Source organism: Lycorma delicatula, chromosome 1 (assembly GCF_047948215.1).
Source record: "Lycorma delicatula isolate Av1 chromosome 1, ASM4794821v1, whole genome shotgun sequence".
NCBI classification, from domain to species: domain Eukaryota; kingdom Metazoa; phylum Arthropoda; class Insecta; order Hemiptera; family Fulgoridae; genus Lycorma; species Lycorma delicatula.
Window position 1 is genome coordinate 266,779,462 of NC_134455.1, and position 12,912 is coordinate 266,792,373.

General features: G+C 31.4%; 1 protein-coding gene across 5 annotated transcripts in view; it reads left to right on the top strand.

Annotated features, from left to right (window-relative positions):
* Positions 1-12,912, top strand: part of Ipk2 (Inositol phosphate kinase 2) — an 81,845-nt gene that overhangs the window by 41,991 nt on the left and 26,942 nt on the right. For 4 of the 5 annotated variants that reach the window (XM_075376914.1, XM_075376880.1, XM_075376906.1 and 1 more), the window contains exon 5: positions 1,202-1,337. In XM_075376914.1, coding sequence (XP_075233029.1) covers positions 1,202-1,337 — 136 coding nt within the window. Of the gene's footprint in view, positions 1-1,201; positions 1,338-1,569; positions 1,644-12,912 lie in introns of all 5 variants that reach the window. The other variant, XM_075376897.1, reaches the window with a different exon arrangement.

The window sequence follows — 12,912 nt, forward strand, 5'->3', positions numbered from 1 at the left end:
GTCAACTCTTCTAATCAAATCATTTATTACTACCGACGGCCAGCCACTATGTTCTTCATGAATGTTCATTTGCCCTTCTCAGATATGAAAATGGAATGGGGGTTTTGCTTTGTAATAACTAAGTTGTAAAATATTACAATTTTAGTCCTGTAAAAACATCATGCACTATATTTAAAATAACTCGTATGAGGATGGATGTCCTTAAATAGAGTAGAGCTATTCATGTTTTATGTTTAAATATATTGAAAAACTAAATATAGAAACCATAATTTACTACTAATATAGAAAAACTAACTACACAGTTTGTGAATAAGTCAGTTTTAATACATTTGGACACTCGGATGTAGTTGTAATTGATAAATAAGGCATGTCTACGTAACAGTATCCAACCCAAATATCTTCAAAATGCTCTTGTACAAATGCATATATGCATGTATGAATATCATAACTTTTTTTTTTAATTATGATATCTTTTATTGTAAAATTAGTTCTAAGTACAATAATTGTGTAATATATACATTGTAACACTAGAACATCATAACACAAATCTCTACGAAAGAATAATATTAAATTTACTTCATAAATAATTACTGATAAGAGCACTGCCAAAATTAGTTATCAAATAATGTATAATTTTTCTATTTAACTTACAGAAAAATGTTAATAAAGATAGCAATTATTAGTCACTTTTAATGAAAGAAATTGAAAACAAAAAAGTTGGTAATATTTTGGTTAAATATAGTTAAAGTAAATAATTATTCTTTAGTTAAAGAGATTCTTGAAAATAGTTGAAAAAATCATAAAGTCATCTGTACATTTATTGAAAACATACTGTTTAGAAATGTCTTACTGAATAAAACTATAGACTAATTGAAAATATCGGTATTAAATTGGTGACTAAATAACCTTGCTGTCCCGCACTTAAAATAGATCTATGTAGCACAAACAGGCAAATTTGGGGTTGGCTGTAAAATTAATTTAAAATATTACCAATTGCTGGGGTATGGACTAGTTTTGAATTTATAAAGAAGAAATAAAATTGATAATGTTTTTTATTTAGTGATATAAATTGTTGTTTTAGTTTATTTAAATGGTTATCATAAACATAGCAAAGTGTGTTCAGTATTCGTATGAGGCTGGTGAGTATTAATGAAATGTTTATTACTGTATTGTTTTCTGTAACGTATTTATTTTCTTTTAGAGGAAGTATGCTGAATGTAAAGAGACTTTACACTTTTGTATACCTGGATTTCAAATTTATAATATTAAAACAGGATTGTTTCAAAAATATGGCAAAGATTTTGGGAAGAAATTGAATCCAGATGGTGTTTATGAAGGTAAGCCACTTATTTATTGTTTGTGTCATTCTTGATCTTTATTTAACTCATCAGATTTTCCAGAACATAATCTGGTAGTTGGTCCTCTATTCTAGTTTTCTAAATTTAATATTTTTTTTTGCTTTCTGCCTTAATTAAAATTTTTTAGTATTTTCAATCTACATTGGGTAGGAAGAAAAATTTGTTTTTATATGTGACTCGTGGTTAATTTTATTTATTTTGTATACTTTAGGTTATATTATTTTAAAATTAATTCAACTTCCATTGAGAAGTGGAACTGATATGTCATCCTTTAATAGGCATGTGGTGAGTTTCAGTTTAAATCTCTTTTCTAATCTTTCTGGTTTACTGATATTCATAGACTAGTATATTCTTTATCTTTTTGTTTTGAGATCTGTCTGGTTATCTATTAAGAAAAAATTATTAGTTTGTCTGTATTTAAAAAAATTAAATTTTTTTATTTCTCTTTATTTCATAAAGTATAAATCAAACCAGTTAACTGCTTACCTTTATTGTGTGAGCTAATATGTTGCTATGTTTGCAATTAATTGTTGAAATAAATAATTGTCATCATGATGATATCGCCACATAAACTCAGTTTGATAAAATTACTGTGTTTGTGCTGCACTCTGCTTTATTGCAGTGTTTAGACAATCTTCATATGCTTTCTACCATTCCCTTATTATCATCAGTTACAGGGTAAACAAAATTTTCTGTGTGGTTTATAATTCTGTGAAAATAATTGCCTGGTAACTTAGGGATTTCCCATTGTGCACTCCTTTGGATGGAAGTATCTGGTTAGTACTTGACTAACTAACTGAGTAAAATTCATATCGGACCGACACATACAGACAGTAATGCAGTATCATCAAATGGTTCTGAGATAGCAATCCAATGAAACAAGAGGAAAAAAATTAAAAAACTAATGAACATTAAACATATAGATATCTTATGACACTCATAGTCAGAAAATATTCAATGTTTATTGCTGTGAAAAATTGTTACATTATTTAATCAGAAACAATATTTTAATCATGAATAAAGTAATAACAAAGATAAAAACAGGATTAAAAACATTTACATTGTAAAAAATTAACTATTTGACAGACAACCAGTATAAATTCTATTTTGTTCTTATCATACTGATTTTGTTTTTATAATAATCATACAAACTGGTTTCTGCTATTTTCTCATATTGCACTTGCTATTTTCTCTTATCTCCTTTATCACAGTTTTCCCTTTTTTCTTAATTTATTAATTTGTATATTATTTTTGCAGCATTTTCTATTTTGTTTTCCACATTTTGTGACTTAAAGTGTAAAATACACATTTTCAATAGTTTTTTAATACTTGAGTTGTTTTAAAAGCCATCAGTGATTTTTTTGTTTGTTTGTTTTTAGCATTTTATTTTTATAATTGTTCACCAAAAGGATTGTGAACACAAGTGAAATTTTTGGCTAAGAGTAATGTGTTAGGAGACTATCCAAAGATAGCCCACCTCAAATGCAGTAATAATATGCGTCACCTCTTATGACACCAATGAAGCAATTAGTTAACAAAAAAAAAAAAAAAACAGATAATAAATAATAAAGTCAGATAAATAGAATAAGTCATCCAAGTAAAGTCATAGATCAAAACAATAAGGCACCAAATTCTCAGCAGAGAATCAGACTGCTGAATCAGTCAGCCACAACTTCAACATATGTCAATTCCAGTATAGATTCTTGAAGTTTAAACTACATTTAACGTAATAACCATAACCACTGCATCATCCCATAGGTCATGCACTCCAGTGATCATCCATACCCTCAAAGATCAGTGAGGTTCAGTACATGTAGCCTCCTCAATTGAATTACTGCCTCTCCATTGCCAAGTAGATTCAGTGCCAGATGATTCACATGCTTGTTCTGCTTTGATATGTAGTCCCTACTGGTCCTTCATATCTCCTCACTAACACGTGGCACTTTGAACCCACGTGTCTCATTGTTTATTTCTGAATCTTCTTACCTTTTATTTTAAGACTTTATTGATAACATTTAAAATTAATCTTTTCAATTAGAAAGTACAAGCAGCACAATGAATCTTGATGCTCGGTGCCATAGTAGCGACAACCACAATTCGAAACATTCTACTACACTTTTTGCCTTATTTGTTTTATTACCTAACAGCAAATGGACCTTCATATGATGTATTGTGGTGTTAGTATTAGATTGCACTACCCAATTTTTTGAAATTTTAATCACCTTAATGTATAGCTAATATTTTGAACATTATTACATTTTTTAATTTAATTTGATTTAATTATTTATATATAAATTTATATTTTACTAAAATCAATCCTTTCAAGACTCATATCACCTCTGCACTAATAATATAAATATGTAATATAAGTCAGCTTAATCCATCCAAGTATAGAAATAAGAAAATCTTGTCTTATTTTATATTTATTATTTTTATTTTCCTTTTCTTCATAATTTTTATGATAGTATTTTCGTGGGATACTACGTCATCAGTCATATATAAAATTGGTATACAATTAGATATTAAACACAAAATATTAAGAGATTAAAAGATTAAAATTACATATACATATCCAAAGGCATATGAAGTCATTAAGTAAAATAAAATAAAAACATATAATAACTTGTATGTGACTAACTATACACTAATACTATGCTATTTAAATAAATGAAATTTTCATGTATTATCTAGGAAAGTGCTGCTATCCATTGCAGCTTTTATGAGTATATCTCCTTCAAAATCTGTCTGTAGGTTGATTACATTGAATCTTTGCTTATATATATATATATATATATATATATATATATATATATATATATGTATATGAGAGGTTATCTCTAAAGTAAAGACCATTTCATTGTAAAAAAATTTATTCTGAAAACTTTATTTTTTATTCCTCTTAAACTACATACCTTATATTACTTCTCTATATAATTGCCACATAACTTAAGACATTTATCGTAGCAATGCACCAGCTTCAATATACCCTCATCATATTTTGCCGCCAGTCCATTTAGCCACTGATGAAATACATTTTTAAGTTGATCACCCGTGAAATGCTTACCACTCAAAAATTCCTTCAATTTCCCAAACAAATGATAATCAGAAGCTAAGTCTGGACTGTATGGTGGTGATCGTAAATTTCTCATCCAGAAGTTCTCAGGAAATCACGTGTTGGACCCACAACATGTGGACATGCATTACCATGCAACAGGACAATGCTGTCAGTCAGCGCCACCCATATCACCGATTTTGAATGGCGTGCCGTAACTTACATAGAGTTTCGCTGTAGGCTTCTGCATTTATAGTCATTTCACATGGCATGAAATCGATCAGCAGAATGCCAAACTGATCCCAAAAGACTGTTGCCATCAGTTTGCATCCTAATGGCTGTGGCTAACCTTTGTTGATCTGGTTGGTGATTGAGGATGACACCATTCACTTCGCTGCTGTTTTATCTCTGGCATGTAATATGAAATCTATGTTTCATCACCAGTAACATTTCAATTAAGGGACTCATCACCGTTTTCTGTGTAGCACATCAAAAATTCCAAAACAGATCCTGTTCGGAATTTTTCGTGATGTTCCGTTAAGATTTTCAGCACCCAACATGCACAAACCTTTCTGAAGCCTAAATGGTCATGAACAGTATGACCAATAACAGCTCTTGAAACATCAGCAAAAAAGGGCCAAATCGGAAATCGTTAAGATTTCCGATTTTATTTTGATGCGTTTCAACAAGACCTTGGTGATTATTGAGGGCCTTCCTGAATTTTCTTCATCATACACATTAATTCTGTTATGTCTAAACCTTACAAATCATTTTTGGATCTTTCTTTCATTCATTACAGTATCACCGTACACAGCAATCAATTGCCTATGAATTTCAGCCGGATTAATGTTTTGATGGTTTAAAAAACTTATGACTCCACATATTTCACAGTTGGCAGCAGCATGGATTTTCCTATATAACATAATAACTCCACATAATCAAAGATGCTACAACAACGCAACAAACTTACAGACAACAATGCCGTGTACGTTACTAGCGTGGCCACGAATAACACAGTTTCACCAACCTTAAGGAGAAAAATTTCCCAGCAGTTTTTAATTTACAGATATCCCTCGTATAATATTTTTCTAAAATATCTAACTTTTTATTTATATTTCCTTTTTAAATTTCCAATATTTCTGAATTAGTATTAACATTAGAAATAAAATGTTTATTATTTATAAGCTGATCCACATCATCAGAAAAGCCCAATTTTTTGTTTTTTACAGTACCTAAAATATTCATAAAATCTGGCTGTAAACGATCTATTGGTTTTAACTATATAAATATCCTCACAATCATTACATTTTATCTTATAAACCCCACATAAATTGTATAAATCAGTATTTTTATTGTTTTTTAAATATTTTATTATGTGGTTGTTAGTCTTATATGCAGGTTTAGATTTATGCTTATCATAAACTTTGGTTATATTTTTAACAATATTATTGGTGTTTGAATACCTTAAGTAAACATTATCAACCTTCTGTGTGTTATGTATTGGTTTTAAAATTATTGTACTATTAAGTTTTGATATTTGTTTTTTATATATAGCAGGTGTGTAAATATGAAACTGGAATTTTTGTATAGAAAAAACATGATTTTATTGTATGAAAATGATAAAAAATATTTTATTCAAACTATTGTCCATCACTAGCTATACATTTTGCCATCTCTAACAGTTTATGAATGCCACGCCAAAAAAACTGTTGCTCTTTTCAGGCAAACCAGTCATCGAGCCATTTTTGTACATTTTGATAAGAAGTGAGCGCTGTTCAGCAAGTGTATGTCCCATTGATGCAATCAGAGCATTGATAGTAGTCAGATGGAGCCAAGTCTGGCGAGTAAGCCGCGTGCAAAAGTATTTCCCAACTGATGCCTCAATTGTTTCCTTGACTGGTTTTGCTGTGTATGATGGTGCATTATCATGAAGCAAAATCAATTTGTGTTGCCTTTTTTTAATATTATGGTCATTTTTCACGCAATGCTTGATTCAAATCAATCATTTGTTGTTGGTAGTGTTCAGTATTAACAGTTTTTCCAGGTTTTAGCAGCTCATAATTGATCATACCCTTCTGATCCCACCAAACACAGAGCATTGTCTTCTTTCCCTAGTGGTTTGGCCTTAAAATCGATGTCGATGGTTCACCTGGAGTTACCAATGATCTTTTACGCTTAGGATTCTCTAAATATATCCACTTTTCGTAACCTGTCACAATTCAGTTGAGAAGTGACTTTCTTTTGTACCTGACAAGCAGCATTTTGCAAGTGGTTTTTCGGTTTTCTTGCTGCTTTTCATTCAGTTCATGAGAAACCCATTTTCCCATGTTCTGGATCTTTCCCATGGCTTTCAAATGTATGGAGACGGCTTATTTTGTTACATCTAATTGATCCACAAGTTGTTGTTGCATTTGAGCATCATCCTCATCCAACAATGCTTGCAATTTGCTGTCTTGAAACTTTTTCGGTGGTCTTCCATGTTCTTTGTTTCTCATGTCAAAATCACCACTTTTGAATTTTTTAAACTACTCAAAGCATTGTGATTTACCAAGAGCGTGCTCACCGTAAGCTTTGACAAGCATTCGATGCAATTCCGCAGCAGTTTTCTTTAAATGGTAACAGAAAATCAGTGCTGTCTGCAAATCATAGTTTGTTGCTACAAAACTCAACAAGTTCAGCTCTAATTAAAATTATGCTTTTATGTAAACTTGTATTGTTGTGAGTTGAAAATCTTTGTCAGCTGTCAAAGAAAGAAAGTGGCGCCAATTATGCGGTTTGACAGTAACTACATTAACAGCTAGGGCAAATCTATCAGGCAAATTCCAGCTTCATATTTACACACTTCATATTTTATTTGATAATTGGTATTATCAATTAACAAAGCACTATGTCCATTTTGAATGGCAATTTGTTTTGTAGTATTTATTTCTGTGTTTAATTTTTTTAAATTATTTGTTGTATATTGGATTGCTCTATTAATCATGTTTGTATATATGTTAATTTTATAAGATCAAGGATGCTTTGATTTTTTGTGAATTTTTGTTTTATTTATTGGCTAATGGTTCCTGTATACTGAAGTCTTAATTTGATTATTTTTGTTAATTTTAATACTAACATCTAGAAAATATATTGTTCTGTTTATGTCTATTTCAAAAGTAAATTTAAAATTTTTATAATATGAATTAAGTTTATTCACAATTATGAGGTGTTCATTATTTATAATCTTGGTCATAAACGACAAAAAATCAACATCACGAGTCCATAATAAAACCTTATGTGTGTGTATAATGCCAAAGATAATTTTACTCTTAAAATTTTGTAAGTATATCTCAGACATGATATTAGATAAAGGAAATCCCATAGGTAAGGTATTTTCCTGTGTATAACTCTTGTTATTAAATTCAAAGAAATTTTGTTGACATATATTCCTTATCATAGTGATCAATAAATTTAAGGTCTTCGTGATTATTTGTTAATTTATTTTTTATTATATGAATTGTTTTATCAATAGATATGCTAGAATACATGTTACTTATATCGCAACTCACCATCCTAGTGTTTCTGTGAACTGTTAAGTTTTTTAATTTATTTACAAATTGGTACCCATTTTTTATGTTATAACTAATGTAAATTATATGTATAAATATAAGCAAAGATTCAACTTAATCAACCTATACACAGATTTTGAAGGCAATATATTCATAAAAGCTGCAGTAGATAGCAGCACTTTCCTAAATAATACATGGAATTTTCATTTATTTAAATAGCTTAGTATTAGTATTTGGCATCAGTATCAGTATAATAACCTCATTTTATGTTATTATATATTTTTATTTTATTTTACTTATGACTTCATATGCCTTTGCATATGTATTTGTAATTGTAATCTCTTAATATTATGTGTTTAATATGTAATTGTAAACAAATTTTATATACGACTGATGATGCAGGATCCCACAAAAGTACTATCATAAAAATTCTAAAGAAAGAAAAAATAAAGATAAAAATTAAAAAAATGGTAAGAGTTTTCTTATTTAAGTACTTGGGTGGATTAAGTTGATTTATATTATATCTTTAAATTATTATTTCAGAGATGATATGGGTCTTGAAAGGATTGATTTTAGAAAAATAATTATGAATGCTGACCAAGCAAAATTATCCTTTAAATTTTACAAATTACATATTAAACAATGTAATACATATAATAAATAATAAAACATATTTTAGATTAAACATTATTCCAAAATATGCTAGGATAAATAAAAAGACTCTTAATTTAATAAAAATATATCCAAAACAAAAGAATTCGCAGAAAGGTTTGGGATGAAACAGGAAATTAAACAGGGTTATTACTAAAGGAATTGTGTAAACATTAGATTATATAATACACACCTGTTCAGTTTCATGTATTCATCTCCTCTCTATTTGTTGTAATCAAATATACCTACTATATCATCTTCTTCTTTGTGTTAAAGTATATGAACTTTACTATTAACTGGTCTAGCTACCAGCTGATAATTACACTGATAGACAAAAAAATATTTTTTTATGTTTCTCTAAGTGTGATATCATTTCTTGAATTGTTTTTTTGGTACATTACATATCTGTAAGTACACTTTTTCTGTCACCCTTAGTTTTAAATAAATTACAAAAAAAATTAGGGAAAAATATACTTAAAATCTGTAAAATTTATAATTTTGCGTGGCCATACCTGTGTAGAATGATTTCGCTAATGCTTTTCTTTTATAAATAGCCTCATCCACATTCCAAATTAATGTCCAAGAGTAATCTGTTAGCATGTTAGTATTCCATTTCCCTTTATAGCGGCTTTCTATCACCGAAATGTCTTGGTAGAAATGTTCACCGTGTTTGTCACTTACATCTCCGAGGTTATCTGGGAAAAAATCCAGATGTGAGTGCAGGAAATGTCTTTTCAAATAAATATTACATCCCATAGCTCTGTATGAAGTAAGAAGTTGATTAACAATATCGTGGTAATTGTCAGATGTTTGTTTGCCAAGAAAATCTTTGCAAATGTCTTTAAATGAAGCCCAAGCTGCACTTTCTACATTACTTAATATTGAGTTAAATACATCATCTTTGACCATTTCTATTAGTTGAGGACCAACAAATATTCCTTCTTTAATTTTTCCTTTACATTCAGAAATTTCTGCCTGATGTACAAAAATCCGGGACTATCCTCTTTCATTGTTTTTACAAAATGTTTCATTAGCCCTAGCTTGATATGGAGAAGGGGTAAAATATTTTTTTGGGTTGAACTAAGAGCTCATGAATACTATTTTTTCCATTTGGAGTTAAGTTGTCTCATTTCTTCCACTCTTTGTAACATAATGTTTATCCCTAGCTCAACTGTCTCATTTGCAAAGAAAACACATGTACTAAGTAGAGCCTAACTGCATGCATAATAAAATAGCTATAAGTTTCAAATCACCACATATTTTCCAGCTATGTTTTTTATAATTTATTTTTTCAAAAATGTCTTTCATCACATTGTATGTCTCTTTCAAATTAATACCATCAGCGATTGATATTGAAGAATATTTGTTACTGTTGTGTAGTAGAACCACTTTTAAACTATACTTGGACCAATCTATGAAAAGGTGCCAGTCCTCAGGTTTAAGTGCAACATAAGGTCACCAATATTTGTGCAGTACTTTATTGATTTCATTAATAAAGTACTGAGAAAGTTCTTTTTGTCGGCTTCGAAAGCCCAAAATTTTTGTATTTTTTTAAAGTAATTTCCAACCTTGCAGTCTTGATCCTAACAGTTCAGCTTGATCTTTTGGTAAATTTACATCCCTAACAAAGTCATTTAATTCACCTTGTGATATAAGATGTGATTTATTGGAAGATAATTCAAAATCAAAGTAATTGTCTTCTTCAGTACTGCCTGATTCTTCATCGCAGCTTTCAAAACATACATTCACAGGTGGCTCAGGAAGTGGAATAATTTCACTATGAGGTACAGGCCTGATTGCAGATTGCAGTGAAGAATATTTTACAGTATGTTTAGATTTTTTAGAAATTCCAGACACACTTGTTAAACAAAAGTAACAATCAGTTACATGATTCTTTGGTTCACACCACACCATAGGTACACCAAATGGCAAAGTCTTCCATGTATCTTTCAGCCATCCTCTTAAATATACAGAACAGTTAGTGCATACTATATGAGGAGTCCATGTCTTATCCCGATCACCAATTTTACACTGAAAGTACAAATGATATGCTTTTTTAATTAAAGGTGTAATGTTTTTTATTTGATTTTACGGTAAACTTTCCACATATATAACAAAAGGCATCCACAGCATTTACACAATTTCGAGGCATTGTGACACTGCACTGTTAACTAACTTAAGATAGCAATAAGACTGAACAAAATTAATTCATTCCTAAATCCAGTGTTTAATACAAATAACACAGCTGTGTTTTCAGCTACATGTTTTGGCCTGCACAGGCATGATTAATTTTGTCCATGAAAGCTCACTCTTAAATATTAGATATTATGTCATAATATTTGACTATGACATGATTTAATTCTTTGTCTAGTATTGTTTATTTATAGCTTATAAATTACGTTAAAAAAGTTAAACAATAAAAATTAGCTAACAAAATACAATACAGGAGCTTAAAATGCTAACTATACGTTGAAAAATGAAAAAAATACTTTTCAAAATTTAAACATTTCTCTAAAACTAATCTTTGACTCTTGTTACAAAATATAAAAATAGATTTCTTATAATATATATAATTATATTTATTTTTTCTGTTTGATTTTATGGTAAGCCCATCACATACATAACAAAAGGCATCCACATCATTAACACAATTTTGAGGCATTATGACATACCAATCCCATAGAGGGAAGACACCCACCTTGTGACATTACCGGTCACCACACCACCCCCTTTGTTCCGAGCCCTGAGAGGCTTTACCAGAGGTCATCTTTAGACCCTCTAACTGATTACAGCTCACAGTCATCAGTCGGGATTCCACCGATGTAAATCAGCAAACATTTGCATCAGTAAAATACATATCAAATTTCGCCTTCACGTAGGTCTCAATTGGACATCTTCACATCCAACCTAACGTGATTTCCTCAAACTATCTATACAAAAATGCGGAAGCACGAGCCCTGCACTTAGTACAGATTTGACAGCACTGTTTGTGACTTTTAATGCCTCACAAAACGAATGAGTTTAAAGTTAAATCAGTGCTACACTCATATAATCAAAATTATGTCTTACGCAACATAGAAATTCAGACCTACACCCAAATAAGTCGACCAGTTTAGATCACCTAACAAGGGGAATGTAATCTCATTCCGGTTTGCGCAGGAGCCGGGGACAAACCCTGCATCCGCACCCATTCCCATCATGGTGTCTCGCATGGCATTACCAAGTCACGATCAGGACCGCCACTGATGGAGGAAAGCCACGCCCCCGGTTTCACGGGTTACCATACCCCGGTGGCACAGCCATCCCCACCAGTGGAAGCCCAAAATCAAATCACAAGCAATATAAATATAACCATGGCACGATGCCAATGCACCTACCTCCAACCAATCCGTTGTCTAAGCTGATCGAGCCATGATCGAGTACCTCGATAAACAACTTCTGCAGACCTACACACCACGAGGACACAAAGAAAACCAGCCACTATAGACCACTCCTCGTGGATCATCCATTCCATACGGAGATCCAGAAAGGAATGTATTCTTTCAAGTTCCCTAACAGCTCGTGAACGCTCAACCTCGTATCTGGGACAGACATAGAGGACATGTCCACGGTATCATCAGTCCCACAATCTAAGCATTGACTCGAATCCACCAAACGAAACCTAGCCAATCTCGCCCAAAAGGCAGAATGCCCAGAGAGAAACTGTGTGTTATATTGATTGGTGGAAACTCATCCAATTGCACCTAAATCAGATACTATAGGAAATTTATCATGCATGTGGGGGATTATAAGTGTGGAGGATTATTATGCATGGGGGGATTCGTCCCACCTGACCTGCCAAGACACAAGGCCCCATTCTTCAATCTCCTGCTTTCATTTTGTTGATGTCAATAGGTTATTTACCTTGGAAATGTAGCGTTCCTTATGCTCATTAGTCAAGATATGTATTGGTTTGACTCCAGCTATAACACAGACTGCTTCCCGTGAGACTGTTCTATAACCACCTATAACAGCCAGCAACAGGAGTCACTGAGCCAACAGCAAAATGTCCGCACAGTACCTAAAAGCCATGCAGTGAGCACAGACAGGTGCAGCATACAGCATAATAGCTTTGCTGTCACCTTTGTAAAGGATACACATGGTATGGTAATTCAAACCCCAATTGGGATGAATGACTATGAATTCCATAAAAAGCATCAGCATCCTTTTTTTCTACATACTGTAGATGTCCCTTGAACTGAAAATTCTCATCAAGGATAACACCCAGGTATATTTGAGCTGTAATGGTACTGAATGGGAAGGC